Raw genomic sequence first — 20,559 nt, 5'->3', positions numbered from 1 at the left:
TTTAAGTCTCCCTTTACAGCAACTGAGGTATTTGTGCTTCTAGACAAATATTTTCAGGAGAGCTAGACCACGAATGTTGAATTCCAGTCGATAAACATTTAGGCCATACCATACGTGCACTCTGGGCCATTGCAGGTTTACACAGTATCACATGCTACGAGATAGACCCAGATGATGAAGGTTAGTTGTTGTATGATCCTTTAAGGGACTGGCCTGCCACTGTTATTATTTGTTCTTAACTGTCTTTTACCCTGTTACAGGATTGAGATTGAAGACTCTGAGGCTGTAGGCATCTCCAACATCATCAGTAACCTCATCAGCACATTTCCTCGAAGTGTTCTGACGGCTCTCCCAAATGAGCTCTTTGCCTCTTTCATTAACTGCCTCACACTGCTCACGTGCTCGTTTGGTCGCAGCGCCGCCCTGGAGGAGGTGGTTAGTACTGCATTTGTACCACAGCAGACCACAACCACACTTAACAGAGTAGCTGAGGTCTATGAATGTCAAACTCGTTATTCTTTTTTATGTATATATAGCGAGATCTGCTTTGTTGCAGCAGACATTTTATTATGTTTAATAGAAAAATAAAACCATTAAACCAGGGTATTGGCACTAATTTAATTCCATAAAGTTATTTATTTGGGGTTGAAGTTTTTATTGTTTTTGAAAGAAGTCACTTATGCTCTATAAAAATAGGGTAATAACTGATATTGTGGGAGGGGAAAAATTCAAATAAAAAAAATTCTATTTTAAAACTCAATATATTCCTGTGATAGCAAATCGGATTTTCAGCAGCGTTTACTCCAGCCTTCGCATAATCCGTGATGCTTTTTTTTTTTTTTTTAAACAAAAAAGTATAGAACATTTAAAAGAACAGAACACTTATTTGAAATAGCAAAACATTTATTATCTTACAAGTATTTGTCATGTTTGATCAATTTATTGCATTCTTTAAGGAATAAAATTATTAATTTCCTTCATACTTATGAATAGTAGTGTATATTAGAAAATTTTTGCTATATTTAATATTTTTTTGTATGCAATAAATTACGAGCTTCAGAGTGCGCATACAAAACTTGTAGCTTGCAGCCTGCTGTTTGGGAACGCAGTTCTAGGAGTTAATTATAACAATGAAAATGAGATCGCTCCGTTGGTTGGTCCAGTTTTATGCTATCCCATCGCAAAGTCACATGTCTTTTTTGATGCACATTAAGGAATTCGGTTAAAGTGTTTCAATTGTTGTTTATGTGCATGTCTTCTTACCGAATAAAAGTACCAATTTTAGAATCCATCCAGAATTTTTTAATGCGACATCCCAAAATAAGCATATATAATATACTGTTGGTGGATGGAAACATAGCTAATGTCAGTGTGTTATTAAATTATTATTATTATCGTTTAAGTACTATTAAAATGTTATTTACACTTTATTAATTATTTAACATCAGGATAACATTGTAATATATACTGGGGGGAGCAAACCGCATCGATTATTAAAAGAAGGGATGTGTGTATGTGCATGTGACAGGATTAGGATAGTCACGCATGTCTCTTTTCCTGTAGTTGGATAAGGATGACATGGTGTACATGGAGGCATATGATAAGCTGCTGGAGTCCTGGCTGACGCTTGTGCAGGAGGACGAGCACTTCCCTCGGGGCTGCTTTGTCCAGCCGGCCGTGCAAGTCTTCAACTCCTACATCCAGTGTCACCTCGCCGCTCCCGACGGCACAAGAAACCTGGTCAGGATCTACCTTCACATTCAAACGCATATTTCTAACCATGTTAAATCTGATATGTTAACATTGTCATAATGTTGCTGGCTTACCAATTTGTTGGTAATTTGTTGCTTTTCTTGAAAAAAAATTTGTTGACTTTGCGGTTTGCTTTTCATCATAGTTAAAATGGAAAAGCATGAAGCACAGCAAATGTCTAAAACAGTTTCCTTTCAAAGAATCGTCTGCCAAAGTAACAGTCGTTCCAGAGCATTCGATCGAATTCTTTTTTTTTTACTTTTTAGACTGCTAATGGTGTCGCTTCTCATGACGAGGAAGAAATAAACGAATTACAGGAGGACGACCGAGAGCTGTTCTCAGATCAGCTGGCCAGTATCGGCATGTTGGGCCGCATCGCTGCAGACCACTGTATACCTCTGCTCACAGGGTACAGACAAACAAATCACTTCAGAGAAACCGCTGTAATAAACAACCACTGTGAGCCTTACATTTCTGCTCTGTTTTCAGTTTGCTGGAGGACCGAGTCACACGGCTTCACGGGCAACTCCAGAGACACCAACAGCACCTCATGGCCTCTGCAGACCCGGGCACGGTGGACCGGAAAGTTCTAGATGACCTTTATGAAGACATTCATTGGCTCATATTAGTGTCAGGTCTGTGTCATTCTAAAAGGGACATTGTCATCATTTACTGACCTCATGTCATTCCTTTTCACCCACAAATGCGAGTAGCATGTTTAACCTCGTATGTCTGTGGAGATTTCCATTCATCAAGATCATTGTTATCTGTAAGTCATATGCAACTGGACTTTATTTTTGACTATTTGGAGGCACTTCTCCACTCATGCAAGCTGCTTTTTGTCGTTGTATTGAAGTATTTGGTGTTTTAACAGGTTACCTCTTGGCTGATGACCCTCAGGGTGAAACACCATTGATACCTTCAGAAGTGATGGAGTACTCTATCAAACACTCGACTGAGGTGGATATCAACACTACACTGCAGCTGCTGGGCTCTCCTGGAGAGAGGGCCACCTCCATCCCTGGATGCAACAGGACAGACTCAGTGATCAGGTAGAGAGACCTCTCAGTATACATGTGACTGTGTGTCATTACTCTGTAATTTACTGTTCCATATACATTTTTCATGCATTATTGTTTTAATTTTATTTAATTTTTGTCCTTTTTACAACACTTTTACAAGTAGACCAGATGCTTTCAAGCTGATTCTTGTGCATTCAGGGCATTGTGCTAGGATATCGGCATCCACAAACCACAAAGATGTAGGAGGAGTTTGTGAAAGGATGTTTTCCATACAACTGAAAATGGTGGAAAATATAGTTGGGTGTTGAACTTGGCTAAATATAATTAACTTTCTGTGAATAACTTTTAAACGGAACAGACATGAAATGTGATGGTGGCACTTCTAGGCAGCTGCATATATGAAAATAAAACACCTAACCCTAAACAAATTCTAACAAAAGGTTTCTCAGCTGTTTTTTGTAGTATTATGTGTCCTTAATAACATACTAAAAGTTTACCAAAGTTTGACCACTAGAAAGGTGTAATGGTGTCCAAGATGGGCAGGGAGCCCTTAAAATATACTAACTCCTTCATTATTTGACTTAGTCAAGTAATCTTGGTGTCTAACCCCATGTTATCTGGGTTTATGAATCCATTGGACTTGTCTAAATTGCACTGACATTATTACATACTTATGGAATACATGATTTTGTGAGAATACTGTAAGGTTTTATCATTGTTTGGGGTGAAGCAGATGTAAACACTTTAGCCTATGTCATGTTTAGCCTACTCCTACTCAGTACCAGGTTTTTGCTAAAACACAGACTTTACAATCAATGTAAAAGTTATTGCACCCAAAAGTAACTTAAATTGGAGCTGTATAACTTTGATCATAAACAACCCTGTATTAGCCCGAACAGAGGCCTGTGTGTGAAACCTCTAAAATGGTCACTCATTTCAATTTTAATAAGGTAAAACATATGTAATGCATCGTCAATAGATGTTTTTGAGTATAAAGGTGGCATTATACTAAACCCAACAAAACTAAATTCACAATTTTCAGCAATTCAGAAGATGGTAGAAGAGAATACTGACATTTGATTTTGCTTGACTCATTGTAATGTTGTTGACAGCACAGTGTATACCATTTTGCTCAAACAAAATTCATCCTTGACTACTTAAAAAAAAAAAAAAAAAAAAAAAAAGCTCTTTATTTTTTGTAATTTAATTCAAAAAAGTACTTTTGTATATTCTAGACTCGCACACAAAAATAAATATTTCAAGAGTTTTTTGTTTTAATTCTGTTTGTTACGATTTACAGCTTAGGAAAATAAAAAAAATCAGTATCTCAAAAAAAAGAATATTCCATTTTGAACTTGATTAGTTTTATTAATTATGAGTATAAATACTGGGTACCTCCTGGGCTAGTTCAAAACACGCAACCACAATTATGAGGAGGACTACTGACTTGACAGTTGTCCAGAAGACAATCATCAACATCCTCCACAAGGAGGGTAAGCCACAGAAGGTCATTGCTGAAAGGGCTGGGTGTTCACAGAGTGCTGTATCAAAATATATTTATAGAAAGTTGACTGGAAGGAAAAAGTGTGGTAGGAACAACAGGAACAGCTAGGTGAGGCCACTGGGAAAGCTTCAGGAAACAACTGGCAGAGTACTTGGCAACCGAGGGGGCAGCAAAACCAGGCTGATGGAGAAGACCACACAAGGCACCATAGAACAGAACTCAGACACTTGTTGACCACTGACTCTGAAATAGACCAAGTGCCAGGTAGGTAGAACCAGGGCAGGACACACAGGGACAGGTCAGGAACTCGAACACAAGACAGGACAAAGCTCCACAAAAACACAAATTAAACTCAAGACAAGGAAAGATATAAGCCAATGAACTAATAAAAGGTTAAATAAGAAATTACCAATTTAACCAACTTATAGAATAATCAAACAAAACCAAGAATCAAGACTAGAAAAACTAAATAAATATTACAAATAAAAGCCAAAAGCAAGAACAAACAAATTACTAAATAAAGGGGCAAAAACATAGAACTACAAGGACTAGACAAGGGCATTGGGGGAAGTTGTGGCCTAATGGTTAGAGAGTCGGACTTGCAATCGAAAGGTTGTGAGTTCGAGTCTCGTGCCGGCAGGAATTGTGGGTGGGGGGAGTGCATGTACAGTACTCTCTCCACCCTCAATACCACGACTGAGGTGCCCTTGAGCAAGGCACTGAACCCCCAACTGCTCCCCGGGGGCCGCAGCATAAATGGCTGCCCACTGCTCCGGGTGTGTGTGTGTGTGTGTGTGTTCACTGCTCTGTGTGTGTGCACTTTGGATGGGTTAAATGCAGAGCACAAATTCCGAGTATGGGTCACCATATTTGGCTGTATGTCACATCACTTCACAAGACACAAGGAGACACGGACACATATTCAGCCACAGACAGAGACAGAGGAGGTGAGAATGATTTCCATGATTTCCAGATTTCCATGAACCAGCAAACACAAAAGGGTAAGGGGCACTATAAATAGGGAGAAAAATACATGAGGGATAGGTGAGCACAATAAGACTAACCAGGCTAAAAGGAAACAAGGAGGAAGGGCTAAAGAAGCACATGGCTAAGAAAACGATTAACAAGGCCATGTGCTGACACTAGACACATAAAACAAAGTGACAGTGCAAAACCCTGACAACCTACCCACAGTGCCAAAACCACTTCCAAGTGATTTGATGACCATGATATTACTTTGCTTGATTGGCCAGCCAACTCACTTGACCTGAACCTCACAGAGAATCTATGTGGTATTGTGAAGGGGAAGATAAGTAACTGAAGGCCCCATCAAAGCAACCTGCAGTGCCACACACAGTAATTGTAAAAGGAGCCCCAACCAAGTATTGAGTGCATAATTAAACCGACTTTGGAGATCTTGAACATTTCTGTTTTGTAAATCTTTTTTTGATTGATCTTTTTTGAGATACTGAAGCTGTAAGTCGTAACCGTCAGAACTTAAACAAAAAAACTCTTTAAATATTTCAGTTTGTGTGCAATGAATCTAGAAAAAAAAAATTGCTTTTTTAAATTAAATTACATGTACCTGTACTTAAGGGAGATTGTACATATTTTTTCCATAAATATGCTTGTAACCAATTGCTTTAATATATAATTGGACTTGTAATCACTTATCTATCATGCAAATATGCTAATTAGAATATTACATGGGCAAAACATGTATCAGGCACCAATATTTCTGGTCTAGGAGGAATACAAAGGAGTAATGGTCATTTTAAGGACCTGGCGGCTGCCATTTTGAAAATGGGGCCTTTCTTGGAGTCAAACTTTGGTAAACTTTTAGTATGTTTTTAAGTACATTTGATACTACTGTTAACCACTGAGAAACATTTTGTTAGAATTTTTTTGAGGTCAAGACATTTTGCAGCAGACTATTCATGGTTTGAGAGACTTAAAATTCAGCTTTGTCATCACAGGAATAAATTCAATTTCTATTTTAATAAATCTTAAAAAGTGTTATTCAAATAATTATTTATCAATATTACAGTTTTCACAGAATTTTTAATCCAATAAATGCAGAATTCATGAACAAAAGATCATAAATCCTGCTGATCGTAAGAATTTGATTGCTAGTGTATCTTTTAACATCTGGTTGTCTGATAAATACCTTTTTCCAGATGTAGTGGTAAGTGGCCAGGTGCTGATCAATCTGCCTACAGGAAAATGACTTGTTTAAAATGTATCACTCCAAATTGCTGCTGGAGAGAGCAGGCGTGGTGTAGCGTGGTCTGCAGTTCGTTTGCCCAGTGGGGAATGCCCTGGCACGCGCCCAGCTAGGCCTGCCACGCGAACAGCAGCCCTCAAGTGGCCCCAGCCCCGGCGCCAGCCAATGCTGCAGCACCACTCCCCAAGCATTATTCAATTAGAGCCAGACCAGGTGCCGCTCAGAGCCCAGGGTCAGAGGGGAGCACTAGGGGCCCGGAGTCGTGCATGTGTTCAGAAGCTATTTCCAAGTTAATTGATTTTTTAGTTTCTATTTTTAAAGGTTTTTTTATATATATATTTTTATATATATATATATATTTAAACGGTAATAATTAATAAAATAAATTATTTTATATACCAAATAAAATGTATTTAAAATTTTAAAGTACTTGTTATTTTTATTATAAAAAATAATAGTAGTAACATTACTGCTAATAATGTTAGTAGTTGTATATTAATACGATTTTATATTATAATAAATATTAATTTGAATAATACATGTATAAATAAATACATGTTGTCTTGTTGTTGTGGTAGTGGTATTGTCTGCAAAAATCTGCCTGTAATCTGATTTGGGTTTAATGGATGATGTTATTCCAAAACTGTGGAATTGGATAGAAGTGAGGATTGAAAGACTGGAAGGACGCTGAGATGATGAGTAGGGGAGGGATGAAGAATGTGAATGGGGGTGATGTTGGAGAGACAGTAGGCTGGTGATGGATGGGGAAAAGCGGGTGGACTGTAGAGGATTTGGAAAGACAGTGGGCCAAGGGATTGTGTTTCCCAATAACAGTCACCGACCCCGCAGCTCCCAAATGTCAGTGAGGTTTTATCTTTACAAACAATGTGAAACTTTAAATGGTGCTGCACTCCGCGGTGTGTGTGGGATATGGCTCTTCCAGGATGGTAAGCTGCTGTGATCCCTTTCTTGTCCTCTTTCTTTACAAGTAGAGGTGTGAAAGAATGATAGAGTTTGTTATTGTGGGCCTTTGTTGAGTCTCTGTGCATCTAGACAGAACCGCCATGAACTCTCTTCCATCCCTTCTGCCATTTCTCACCCTTGTTTTTCTTCTCTCTGCATTTTCCTGTAAACAACAGACTGCCAAATTCTATTTCAGATTGTTCCTCTGGCAGGACATTGCTTCATATAAATGCAGCTGGATTGCACTCCCATGTCTCTGTATCTCTCTGTCACAGGTTGTTATCAGCGGTGCTAAGAACCTCAGAGGTGGAGTCTCGGGCTACACGAGCGAGTCTGACTGAGCTCCTGAGTCCTCAGATGGGCAAAGACATTGTCTGGTTTCTCAGGCGCTGGGCCAAGACATACCTGTTGGTGGACGAGAAACTCTACAGCCAAGTGAGTTAACAAAATGAGATTACAATCATCGTGTGGAAGCAGCAGGCATGAGTCCGAATGAAGCCTTCAGTTTGTTTCCGTTTTGGCTTTATTCAAAAATCACACACAAATTCCTAGAACCGAACCTAGACCTATGTGACGCTTTATTCCCTTCGACTCTTCCTCTGAATGTTTGTCTTTTGTCTTTTACCTCTCTCCCTCAGATCAGTATGCCTCTCAGCACAGCATTTGGAGCGGACACGGAGGGAGCACAGTGGATTGTGGGATATCTGTTGGAAAAAGTGATCAATAATCTGTCGGTGTGGAGCTCTGAGCCAGAGCTGGCTAATGACACTGTGGAGCTGCTGGTGACTCTGGTGGAGAAGAGAGAGAGGTTTGTGTCTGCTTGCTGGAGTAATGCGTCTGTGGGCATCAGTGAGGGCTAAGTATTGAGCTTAACGCCCTGCAGGACAGCTGCTCACTGACAGGCACAAAGAGGCCAGAGGTCTGCGCTGATGTCTTCATATACTGTCAGTTGATACAAGACCAAATGCTTTTAATGTGCCCCGCCTGCTGGTGGAGTTGTGCTATTGCATTGTGATTTCTCAACTTATAATGCTACATTAATACATTTAAATGAACAGTAAATGGCACTGTGCATCAATGCAAATCTTATAGAATAATAAAGAGTGGTGTGTGTTCCATAAAATCAAAGCAAATAATGATTAGGCAATGTCAAGCACAAAAAAGCACCATGAAAGTGATGGTTATATGAGGCAAGGCAACTACTTCATATTCTTCTACAGTCGTGTGATTGCTTTGTGTAAAGGAATAGACTGATATTTAAAGGCTTAGGTCACCTAAAAATTTAAATTGGGTCATTTTTTACTCGTCTTCAATTTGTACCAAACCTGTATAATTTTTTTCTTCTGTTGAATACAAAAGAAGATATTTTGAGGTATATAGGTAAAGCAACAAGAAACTATTTAGTTACAAATTATTTAGAATATCCTATTTTATATTCAGTAGATTCATACAGGTTCGGAACAACTTGAGGGTAAATAAGTGATGACAGATTTTACATTTTTGGCTGAACTATCTGTTAGTCATTTTCTGCAATCAATCATTTCCTCCACTGTAACTCTCAGATTCACATACACTACAAATAAAAAGTTTGGGGCAGTAGAATCATTTTTTTATGTTTTTGAAAAAGCACATATATATATATATATATATATATATATATATATATATATATATATATATATATATATATATATATATATATATATATATATATATATATATATATATATATATATATATATATATATATATATATATATATATATATATATATATATATATATATATATATATTAAACATAAAAACAGCAATATACTGTAAAAATTGTAATATTGTTAAATATTTGTACAATTTAAAATGACTACAGTGTTTTCTATTTTAATATATTTTAAATATATGTGACCCTGGACAACAAATCCTCCTAAAACTTCTTAAGTGTAAATTCAAAATTGAGATTTATACATAATCTGAATAAATAAGCTTTCCTTTAATGTATGGTTTAAGACAGGACAATATTCGGCCGAGATACAACTATTTGAAAATCTGGAATCTGAGGGTGCAAAAAAAAAAATTTAAATATTGAGAAAATCATCTTTAATGTTGTCCAAACGTATTCTTAGCAATGCATATTACTAATCAAAAATTAAGTTTTGATATACTTACAGTAATAAATTTACCAAATATCTTCTTGGAACATGATCTTTGCTTAATATCCTAATGATTTTTGACATGAAAGAAAAATTGATAATTTTGACCCATACAATGTTTTTTTTGGCTATTGCTAAAAATATGTCCAAGCAATTTACGAATTTAAAGTATTTTTGGTCCCGGGTCACATATTTATTCCTGTGATGGCAAAGCTGAATTTTCAGCATCATTACTCCAGTCTTCAGTGTCACATGATCATTCAGAAATCATTTTAATATGATAATTTGATGCTCAGGAAACATTTATTATCAAGGTTGAAAACAGTTGTTCCTTTTACTATTTTTGTGAAAAAAGAGGTATTATTTTAGGATTCCTGCAGTAGTTCAAAATAAACAATTTATTTGAAATATAAATCCTTTGCAAGGTTGTAATTTTCTTGACTGCCATATTTGATAAAATAACAGTATGGTTAAAACAAAAATCTTACTGACCCCAAACTTTTAGACTGTAGTTTATGTGCATGTTCAAACTTGGTCAAATCAAACTCTTGCATCTCTCAAAGATAATAGTGATGCAACAAATTTGAATGTTATGCAGGTCTGAAATGTCATGAGTGAGTGAAAGATTCCATTAACCTTTCAGTAACATGTACCCTTCTGATATAAGGCTTGTTCATTTGTGTTTCTCAACTCTTTCCTCTGACGGTTCAGGGCCAATATTGTTGTGCAGTGTGAGAACTGGTGGAATTTGGCCAAGCAGTTTGCCAGTCGCAGCCCTCCCTTACACATGCTGTCCAGCTCAGTCCAGCGGACTCTAATGAAAGCCCTGGTCCTGGGCGGCTTTGCTCATATGGATTCTGATACCAAACAGCAATACTGGGCAGAGGTGAGCAGAAAATGATTATAGACATACATTTAAAAGATCAAGCATTAAAATGCAGTAAAAAAAAAAAACGTTTATGAAGCATGGCCCTGTAACTCTGTCTTTCTCTCCTTCTGTCTGTGCACTGCAGGTACTGCATCCACTCCAGCAGCGCTTCCTCAACCTCATTAACCAAGAGAACTTTGCCCAGATCTGTCAAGAGGAAGCCGTGAAGCAGGAGATCGTTGCCACTCTGGAAGCTCTATGCGGCATAGCAGAAGCTACGCAGATCGACAATGTGGCATCTCTCTTCAGCTTCCTCATGGACTTCCTGTCCAGCTGCATCGGCCTCATGGAGGTCTACAGAAACTCACCAGAAACGGTCAACCTCATCATCGAGGTGTTTGTGGAAGTGGCCCACAAACAAATCTGCTACTTGGGCGAAGTAAGACACTAGCATTTGAAATGATTCCGATGTGATCACACATCCTAAATATGTTTTTCAACGCACCGCGTCTCTGTCTCTCCACAGACCAAGTCTATGAAACTGTACGAGGTGTGCTTGACGCTGCTGCAGGTTTACTCCAAGAACAATCTGGGTCGCAAGAGACTCGATGTGGCCGCAGAGGAGGACCAGTACCAGGACCTTCTGCTCATCATGGAGCTCCTCACCAACCTGCTCTCCAAAGAGTTCATTGACTTCAGTGACACTGGTATATTCACCTCATTTGCATCATAGCTTGTGAGCGTTTACATGAGAGATGAGGAGGAACCGTGTTTTTGTGCAGATGAGGTGTTCCGCGGGCAGGAGCAGAGCTCTGGTGCTGGACGGGCCGTCTCAGCAGCTGATGTTGTGCTGTATGGGGTCAATATTGTGTTGCCCCTCATGTCTCAGGACTTGCTTAAGGTAAAATTTGAGCTGGATTTTGAAATTGATTCATTGAAGATCTTACTCTGCAAACTCTGTCTGATGCTTAAAGTAAAAAGGTGTGGTGCAGTATTGACACACTTTCTTTCTCTTGTACCCAGTTCCCTTCTCTGTGTAACCAGTATTATAAGCTCATCACCTTCATCTGTGAGATTTTCCCAGAGAAGATCCCTCAGCTGCCTGAAGAGCTCTTCAAAAGTCTCATGTGCTCCCTGGAGCATGGCATGACCTCGTATCCTCTATCGTTAGTGTTACATTATTTAAAGTCTGTGTCTGCTAAGCATATCGTGTTTAATTTCCTTGTTGAGAGCTTTTGTTGTTGAATAATGGTGGGTATGGCCTAGTGTTTTTCCTTAACACACACTGCAGGATGAGCTCCGAGATCAGTCAGCTCTGTCTGGAGGCTCTATCCCCATTGGCTGAGCAGTGCGCCAAGACACAGGAAAAGGACACACCTCTATTTATTGCCACACGACATTTCCTTAAAGTGAGTCACATGATGTTTAAACCAGGGGTCAACTGCTGTGGGTTTTTTACAGGCGACGTGTGTTGCCATTCACAAGTTCACAATTTTGGGCCTGGTAAGGTTATGCTTGTTTGAAAGAAGTCACTTCAGCTTTCCAAGGCTGCATTTATTTGATCAAAAATAGTTATATTTGCAAATATTGTTACAATTTTAAAAACATGATTTTCTATTTTAATGTATTATATTACAAATAGAAATTTAGCAGTCATAACTCAGGAACTATAATAGTATGCCAATTTGGCACTCAAGAAACATTGTTTTTATCACTCCTTAAAATGCTGCTTAATATTTTTTGTGGAAACTGATGTATTTTCAGGATTCTTTAATAGGAAGTTCAGCATTTTTTGAAAAATTTAAAATGTCTTTTACTGTCACTTTTGATCAATTAAATGAATCCTTGTTGAATAATTTTTTTTTTTTCAAAAACAAAAATCTTACTGACCCCAAACTTTTGAACAGAGTACATAATACAATGACAAAAGAGAACATTTAAATGCAACTCAGCATGAAAAATAAACACGTTTTACATCATATTTACTGAAATACACAAATTCTGCCACTGAAAAAAAAAAAGAAAAAGGTAATTGCGACTTCTCACAGTTCTGACTTTTTTTTTCTCAGAATAATGAGTTTATCGCAATTATGATGATAAAAAAAAATCAGAATTGGTAGATGTTAATTTGCAATTGCAAGGAAAAAAAGTCAGAATTGTGCAATTAAGTGTCGCAATTACCTTTTTTTATTTCTTAAGTGGCAGAAACGGGCATCCATAGTCCGTAGATATGGACTCCGTAAAAGGGATGACAAATACTTCAGTATTATTTTCTTGTCAGAATTAATTGAGCTATTGGCTGGTGTCTGTGATCTCAGAATGGTAAAATGTGCTAATGTCACTAACCTTCCTTGTAATATGTAAATGTCTGGGATTAATACACATGTATAAAATGTTGATTTAATAATGTGCATCTCTCTGTCACTCTGTCTTCCTGCAATAGCTGGTGTTTGACATGCTTGTTCTCCAGAAACACAACACTGAGATGACCGTGGCAGCTGGAGAAGCGCTCTATACACTAGTGTGCCTTCACCAGGTACGTTTTATGCTTACAATATGAATTTGAACTGAACGAAATGCATGATCTTGTAACGCATTAGCAGTCGATGTGGTGTTTGATAAGTGATGGTGTTTGTCTCAGGCGGAGTATTCAGAGCTGGTGGAGACACTGCTCTCCAATCAGAGGGACGCTGTGATCTACCAGCGGCTGGCGGACGCGTTTAACAGCCTCACTGCCAGCAGCACGCCGCCAACCATGGACCGCAAGCAGAAGGTGGCCTTCCTGAAGAGCCTGGAGGAGTTTGTTGCCAATGTGGGGGGGCTTCTGTGTGTCAAATAAGCCACTTCCTCCAGCAACTGTCCACAACAGCGTTCCCTCTCCACCCCCTCTACCACTCAGAGAAGCCTTTCACAATGCCAAACCATGGAGATTGAGACGCCTCTGGGAGAGGCTGGCGAAGGCTGTGAGGGGACGGTTGGTCGTGATCGTCTCAGTCTGATCTGTCCGTTGTTTACTTTCCCCCAGAGAGCTCCTCAGATGAACGTTTATGAAATGCAGAGGGGAGATCTTTCTGAAAACTGACCCCTTCCTTCCCCTTTTAGACACAAACACACAAGTCTTTTGCAGACGCTTCTCCTCGAGTGCCTTTGTATGTGGTTTCTCACGGCTCTGATCCAGCTGTGTCTACAGCGACGAATAGAACAGTGTCATACTGCTATCATGGTAACTAGGATTGTGAGCTGTGGTTGCCTTGATGACAAATAAGCCTTTCCCAATGAAACTTTAATTGCAGAAAGGCCCTTTCGGAAAACCAAATCACTTTTGTGTTTAAGGTTGTATATATATTTTCAAAAAAGACAAAAAATGAAAATGTTTAAAAGGACTGAAAGGTTTTTTATAAGATTATAGCTGATGGAAATTTCTGATTATTATTATTTTTTATTGTTATACAAGTTCAACAGGAAGACAAGGGGCTAGTTATAATTTTTTTTCATTTTGATTGATTTGAATGATTGTAGTTTTACTCTTTGCCATTGTCATTTCTGCCTGATTGCAGCAGCATCACTGAAAGCCTTCTCAACAAAAATACAGGTCTGTTGAATTATGATGGCCTGATGTTCCCAATGAGGTTTGGTTTTTCAAAAATAACTTGCAGTGTTCCACTTTCACTAGCGCGCACGCACACAAACTCAGAATAGTGGAACAGTCGACGTTGCTGTAGCAATAAAATACCAAAAATTATGATAGGGATGTCAGCTGTTTTATTCAGGGCATTTGATGGTCTTTATTTCCATTTTCAAAGCACTAATTGTTATTTTGGAATGCCTGAAATGATCTGTAAAGTGTATATAAACTTGTTCTAAAAAGTGAGTGGTCTTTCTTGGTCTATATTTTCAATATGTTGTCTGTTTTAATGTTACTGTTTTAACGTTACTGCGATTGTACTCGCTCGGCCACCTTACTGCAAACACGTGTGAAGCTGCTAAGTTACACCGTAACGCCGTAGTACATTGGTTAGGTAGGTAAGTTACGTTTGTGTTAAGTATGTTTTGCGACCGTTAGCATCATGTTTGAATGCAACCCATTCTTTCATAATCACTTCTTGGAGTTTGTCAGAATTAGTGGGTTTTTGTTTGTCAACCTGCCTCTTGAGGATTGACCACAAGTTCTCAATGGGATTAAGATCTGGGGAGTTTCCAGGCCATGGACCCAAAATTTCAACATTCTGGTCCCAAACCACTTAGTTATCACTTTTGCCTTATGGCTGGTGCTCCATCGTGCTGGAAAATGCATTGTTCTTCACCAAACTGTTGTTGGATTGTTGGAAGAAGTTGCTGTTGGAGGGTGTTTTGGTACCATTCTTTATTAATGGCTGTGTTTTTGGGCAGAATTGTGAGTGAGCCCACTCCCTTGGATGAGAAGCAACCCCACACATGAATGGTGTCAGGATGCTTTACTGTTGGCACGACACAGGACTGATCGTAGTGCTCACCTTTTCTTCTCCGGACAAGCCTTTTTCCAGATGCCCCAAACAATCGGAAAGGGGCTTCATCGGAGAATATGACTTTGCCCCAGTCCTCAGCAGTCCATTCACTATACTTTCTGCAGAAGATCAATCTGTCCCTGATGTTTTTTTTGGAGAGAAGTGGCTTCTTTGCTGCCCTTCTTGACACCAGGCCATCTTCCAAAAGTCTTGGCATCACTGTGCGTGCAGATGCGCTCACACCTGCCTGCTGCCATTCCTGAGCAAGCTCTGCACTGGTGGCACTCCGATCCCGCAGCTGAATCCTCTTTAGGAGATGATCCTGGCACTTGCTGGACTTTCTTGGACGCCCTGAAGACTTCTTTACAAGAATTGAACCTCTTTCCTTGAAGTTCTTGATGATCCTATAAATTGTTGATTTAGGTGCAATCTTAGTAGCCACAATATCCTCGCCTGTGAAGCCATTTTTATGCAACGCAATGATGGCTGCACTTGTTTCTTTGCAGGTCACCATGGTTAACAATGGAAGAACAATGATTTCAAGCATCACCCTCCTTTTAACATGTCAAGTCTGCCATTCTAACCCAATCAGCCTGACATAATGATTTCCAGCCTTGTGCTCGTCAACATTCTCACCTGAGTTAACAAGACGATTACTGAAATGATCTCAGCAGGTCCTTTAATGACAGCAATGAAATGCAGTGGAAAGGTTTTTTGGGATTAAGTTCATTTTCATGGCAAAGAAGGACTATGCAATTCATCTGATCACTCTTCATAACATTCTGGAGTATATGCAAATTGCTATTATAAAAACTTAAGCAGCAACTTTTCCAATTTCCAATATTTATATAATTCTCAAAAATTTTGGCCACGAATGTATATAGTACTAGACACAATTTTGAAATACATAGGCCTACACTTTATTGGCTGAATAACTGGCGCGAATAGAGTGACCACCTGTCCCGCTTTGTTGTAGCCTACTGTACAGCAATTTTACCCTTTGTCCCGCCTCATTCAAATTGAGCATCTGTCCCGCTTTTTCATTCGACCCTGTCTAATAAATACACTGATACGTCCATAGGCGTACTGTTAACTTATGTCCAATAGTTTAGAGGAGAGCAATAAAAGCGTAAGTCGATAGGCTGAGTCGTACGTCAACAAAACTATTGACTGGTGCACGAACGCCTCCTCAACAATCTCAAATTGGAGAGCGCGCGCGTTGTTCGGTCAGGTTAAGCAGCCATGGCCAGTGTGGCCACGAAAAATAGAAGATGCACTTTTAATAGCGAGTGGATAGATACATAGACTACTCTTGGTTAAGACCTGTAGATGGCGAAGCAGAGAGAGCTTTTTGCATTTTATGCAAAAGCAGTTTTTCTGTGGGACATGGTGGAGAATACGACGTGAAGCGACATGATGCAAGCGACAAGCCTTATGTGTGCGGTCATAACTCTTATTATGCTGTAGGCTATAGTCTATTTAAGTAATTAAATTAATATAAAGGGGCGACGCATTTACTACTTGTAAAAAATGCGGGTCGGGTACAATATTTTCTTTTTCTGTTTTTGCGGTCCGAGTTGCGGACGGGTTAGTTGAAAACATCGGTCGGGTGATTCGTATAATGGCCCTCCAACCAGAGGTCAATACACCAGTAGGAGGCGACAACTGACTGTTTTTTTTATTTATTTTTTATTGTGCTGTGAGCGAAAACATTCACTTTACGTCGTTCATTGGCATGTAATTAATATTTACTTGTAATTGTTCTTATATCTCATTGAGTGGGTAACACTACTCATTTAATTATTTTTTTGGAAAAAAGGAAAAATTACCGACCCCAGTATAAATTACTACTCCATTATGTTTCCCCTCTCATTCAATTATTTTTTCCTGGCTTGTAGAATAGCTTGTATAAACATTATTGTGAAATTTGACAGCTTGACCTCACCCTTTTGCATGATCCTTCAGAAATAATTCTAATATGCTGATTTGGTGCTCAAGAAACATTTATCGAACCACAATAAATTTTTGATTAACATAACATTCAAAAGAAAGGCATTTATTTGAAATGGTAAACACTTTTACAGTTTCAAAAGATTTTTCTCACTTTTTATCCATATCTTTATATCCTTTCTGAATAAGTTCATTCATTTTTAGATAGAATATACTATTTGAAAAAAGAAAAAAAAACTTACTGACCCCAATCTATATTACTGCTCTCGTCTGTCCCTTTCACTCCAATGTTTTTTCTTGATTTGTAGGATAGCTTGTATAAGTGCACCAAGTGTGTATCAGAAGCTGAAACAGTTGGACTCCACGAGGTCAGACAGTGTGTCTGCTGTTTTGCTGGAGTTTGACCGACGCTTCGCAGCATATGGAGATGAGTTTGACTTTTATGATTACAACAACCCTCTGTGTCTGCCTGAGAATCTGCTTCCTCAGAGCTTTGACATCGTCATCGCAGACCCTCCGTATCTGTCTGAAGAGTGTCTGAGCAAGGTGGCACTCACCGTTAAATACCTCACTAAGGGCAAAATCCTGCTCTGCCCAGGCAAGTGGAGCTGTGTGTGTGTGTGTGTGTGTGTGTGTATATGTATATATGTATATATGTTGCAGATTTTTGAGAAGAACTTCTTTTATGTCTTGTTCATATTCACCTTTGGTTTATTCTTATAGGAGCTATTATGGAGAAGCTTGCTGGGAAACTTATGGATTTGAAGATGTGCGGTTTTTTACCAAAACACAATCACAATCTGGCCGATGAGTTCCGCTGCTATGTTAACTATGAATCAAGTCTTCTCTCATGAAAAAGGCTTTCAGTTGGACAACATTTGAACATAGTCTTTTCCTATCAGACATCAGCAGATGATTATTTCAAAGGATAAATACTCTAACTCCGAGAGGTGCATAGCAGGATCCAGATATTACAGCGAAGGATTTGGTCAAGATCTGTGATCAGGCTTTGATTATACTTTGGCTGACTTGCATTGTCAATTGCACACCCAGCTTTCCGGCACAAAATTGAAGCAAACAATCTCAGACAGTTTTACTTTGTTTCAGTGTATAAAATGGGCTTGAAGTGTATGTTTGAAATGCATTTGTATATAAAGAACTATACACTAGACTTGTGCCATATCAGTGTTCTTGTTGTTTTAATAAAGTAATAATAGGAGGACTGACCCAAAGTCACGCTAAATATGTCTTCTTGTAAATTATATCATTGTTTGCCTTTAACAACCATTTCTAGGGATTTTCTGTACTCTTGAATACATCTGAACAGTATTTGGTTATCTAACACTATGATGCTGACTGGATCTCTGAAAGTAGCCTACTTTGTATTAGAAAATGTTTGTATGTATTTTGGCACAGAAAGTTTTCCAGCTTGGCCCTGCAGACTAGAATCTGCAGCTGCGAGAGCAAGTTCTGTCAAGTTTTTCCTTTCACCAACTAGAAGAAAAGATCAAGGAAATAAGAAAACTGACAGAGAAAAAATCTAAAATGGATCAGTTCAGTCCATTCTTTCTAAAGGTAGTGGAATTTGTAAACGATACTCTTTTCACGCTTGGCTTTCCCTTATGTGTTTTTCTGTCTTTCTCCAACAATGGCACACAAGTACAACCCACGGCGATGGACACGTAGCTCTCCGTGTAGGAACGACGTCCCCCGACGCACGAGCCGGTCCGGCGCAGTATTACGGTCGGCATGAACACCGGAGTGCTGCGGAGGCGCTCACTTTCCTCCCCGTTCGGCCCGCTCAGGCATCCCTTACACAAACAATACGCCTCCGGGAGATATCGAGGGTACCTCGCTGGATCATGGGAGATTCTAGGATGAATAATAACGAAAAAGGTTATTTTTCGCGCAGACAAATAGGCAAGACATCAAATCTTATAGAACTGGAGTCGTGACCAATCGAACAGATTTATAACTGAATCATTTTCATGATTACCGATTAAATGATTCTTATTATTCGGTGCATCAAAACGTGTCAGAATCAGGCGTTACGTTTATTGAATTAATCTGATTTTCTGAACCGTAAATTGAAGACATTAAAATCTTATGTTTTTTTTTTTTATTTAACGTACACACGAATAGCCTATATTTTATGATATTTTGTTGATCACGTATGAACTATTTAAATTTGTGTTAGTATTGTTAGGGTCCAGTTGCTGCATTGCATTCATCCCACCTAGTCCAAGCCCCCAAAAATCTTTCTAAATATTCTTTCTTCATAAGCACTAAATGGTTAAACAACTTCGTATTCCCGCCCTAGTCTTCTCAGTTTTGGGGTCCTACCTGTACGCCCAGGGCGAGAGGCTGAGGAAGTTGACAGGGGTGCGCGGTTTGTCGCGCGCTAGGCGAGACGCTGATTGACAGGTCAGATTCTGTCGCTCTGGAGGCGCGAGCTGCAGGGTGTGATGAAACGCGCTGAGAACCCCGACCGAGAGCCTCCCGAACATCTGCTCCAAAATCTCCTCCGGTAAGTCCAGACAGGAGCGAGTCCTCGGTGTTCTCCTGGACACCTTCTGTCCCCGTTCACCCGGCGCGCTGCCGCAACACCACAGCAACACCAGCACAAGCGCTGACGCAAACCGACCGCGCATTTCAGATTTCACCGTGTCCAAACGCGCTTTACTGTCAGGAAGGGATCGCTGGAAAAGACAATAAAGTAAATCTCTGGAAAGCTCATAAACCGACCTACAGAAGCAACACCAGTTGTTGCGTAAAGCAGCTCACCCGTCCGTCCCGTAAATGCGCTCAGGATACTTGACTCCAAATATTGGGCGGACTGTTTGATACTGAATAATGCTCATGCTCTGCTTGAACTGATGCGGGAAAAAAATCACTTTTATGATATTTTTTTTGTTTGTTTTGTTTTTAATGATCTGTATTCCTTTTATATATTTAAGAGATTGAATTATTACATGCCAAAGAAAAGGCTATATATAAAGTGTACTTTAATATTTTTACATCTTTCCCATCATTGTAGTACAAAAGTGAATGAATATGAAAATAAATATTGAATAAAATTTTATTCAAAATGAATAAAATAAATAATTTGGAATAAACTGTATTATTACAAAATATAGTAGGCTAAAGCATAATGAAATTAGATACAAGATGCCTGGAAATGAATTAGTATTTTAGGACTACTAAAAAAAATACAGTAGGCCTACTACGACAAAATACAGGCAAATTTAGTTTCTTGACAATGACATATATCAGAAATTCCACTGAACTGATAACCATTGCACACATTACTCAGGCAAGAAATCTCCCAGCCCTTCATCAGCAACTCATCTTCTTCAGTGTGTTTTCTTTTTTTCTTTTTTATATATTTTATTTTCAACTTTTTACATGGTGTACAAATGAAAACAAAGGAAATCAAACAACCATACAAAATACATATATATAAAACAAAAACAATGGGGGATGGACTAATATAAACAAGACCTAATCATACATGAATTGTTACAAAGAGAACAATAATTATACATTATTCAGATTTTGAGGAAATCCGCAAAGGGCTGCCATATAAATTGAAATTGGCGGTGAGATTTGGAGTCCAAGGACCGTATCCTTTCCAGTTGTATGAC

At 38.8% G+C, this 20,559-nt stretch overlaps 3 protein-coding genes across 3 annotated transcripts in view; 2 read left to right on the top strand and 1 right to left on the bottom strand.

The window, feature by feature from the left end:
- LOC132095269 (exportin-4-like) overlaps positions 1–14,352 on the top strand; it is a 28,952-nt gene extending 14,600 nt beyond the window's left edge. The window contains exons 5-19 of the mRNA XM_059500098.1: positions 261–435; positions 1,564–1,740; positions 2,019–2,161; positions 2,242–2,387; positions 2,627–2,804; positions 7,741–7,900; positions 8,104–8,273; positions 10,325–10,499; positions 10,627–10,920; positions 11,008–11,188; positions 11,264–11,382; positions 11,505–11,635; positions 11,773–11,890; positions 12,925–13,017; positions 13,123–14,352. Coding sequence (XP_059356081.1) covers positions 261–435; positions 1,564–1,740; positions 2,019–2,161; positions 2,242–2,387; positions 2,627–2,804; positions 7,741–7,900; positions 8,104–8,273; positions 10,325–10,499; positions 10,627–10,920; positions 11,008–11,188; positions 11,264–11,382; positions 11,505–11,635; positions 11,773–11,890; positions 12,925–13,017; positions 13,123–13,320 — 2,458 coding nt within the window. The 3' untranslated portion in view covers positions 13,321–14,352. The remainder of the gene's footprint in view (positions 1–260; positions 436–1,563; positions 1,741–2,018; positions 2,162–2,241; positions 2,388–2,626; positions 2,805–7,740; positions 7,901–8,103; positions 8,274–10,324; positions 10,500–10,626; positions 10,921–11,007; positions 11,189–11,263; positions 11,383–11,504; positions 11,636–11,772; positions 11,891–12,924; positions 13,018–13,122) is intronic.
- A 2,785-nt stretch (positions 14,353–17,137) lies between these two features.
- On the top strand, positions 17,138–18,147 carry LOC132095662 (EEF1A lysine methyltransferase 1-like; the record flags this gene model as incomplete). Its single annotated transcript, XM_059500793.1, has 2 exons — positions 17,138–17,513; positions 17,639–18,147. Coding segments are annotated over 2 exons (507 nt in total), but the record flags the coding sequence as incomplete, so codon positions are not given.
- Positions 18,148–18,341: 194 nt separating this feature from the next.
- LOC132094736 (interleukin-17D-like) lies at positions 18,342–19,762 on the bottom strand. Its single transcript, XM_059499388.1, has 2 exons — positions 19,259–19,762; positions 18,342–18,787 (listed from the first exon to the last, which is right to left on the bottom strand). The coding sequence occupies exons 1-2, from the start codon at positions 19,564–19,566 to the stop codon at positions 18,466–18,468; spliced, it is 630 nt and encodes a 209-aa protein (XP_059355371.1). The 5' UTR covers positions 19,567–19,762; the 3' UTR covers positions 18,342–18,465.
- Between the last annotated feature and the right edge of the window lie 797 nt (positions 19,763–20,559).

This window comes from Carassius carassius, chromosome 19 (assembly GCF_963082965.1).
Source record: "Carassius carassius chromosome 19, fCarCar2.1, whole genome shotgun sequence".
Classification (NCBI taxonomy): domain Eukaryota; kingdom Metazoa; phylum Chordata; class Actinopteri; order Cypriniformes; family Cyprinidae; genus Carassius; species Carassius carassius.
The sequence above is the reverse complement of the archived record's forward strand: the minus strand, read 5'-3'. Positions and strand labels throughout refer to the sequence as shown.

Bases quoted from the DNA above. Each gene is read 5' to 3' on its own strand.
- LOC132094736 (XM_059499388.1), bottom strand. From the start codon at position 19,566: ATGCGCGGTCGGTTTGCGTCAGCGCTTGTGCTGGTGTTGCTGTGGTGT. The intron at 18,788-19,258 runs GTAGGACCCCAA...TATTCATCCTAG, and splicing joins CTCTCGCCCTGGGCGTACAG to AATCTCCCATGATCCAGCGA.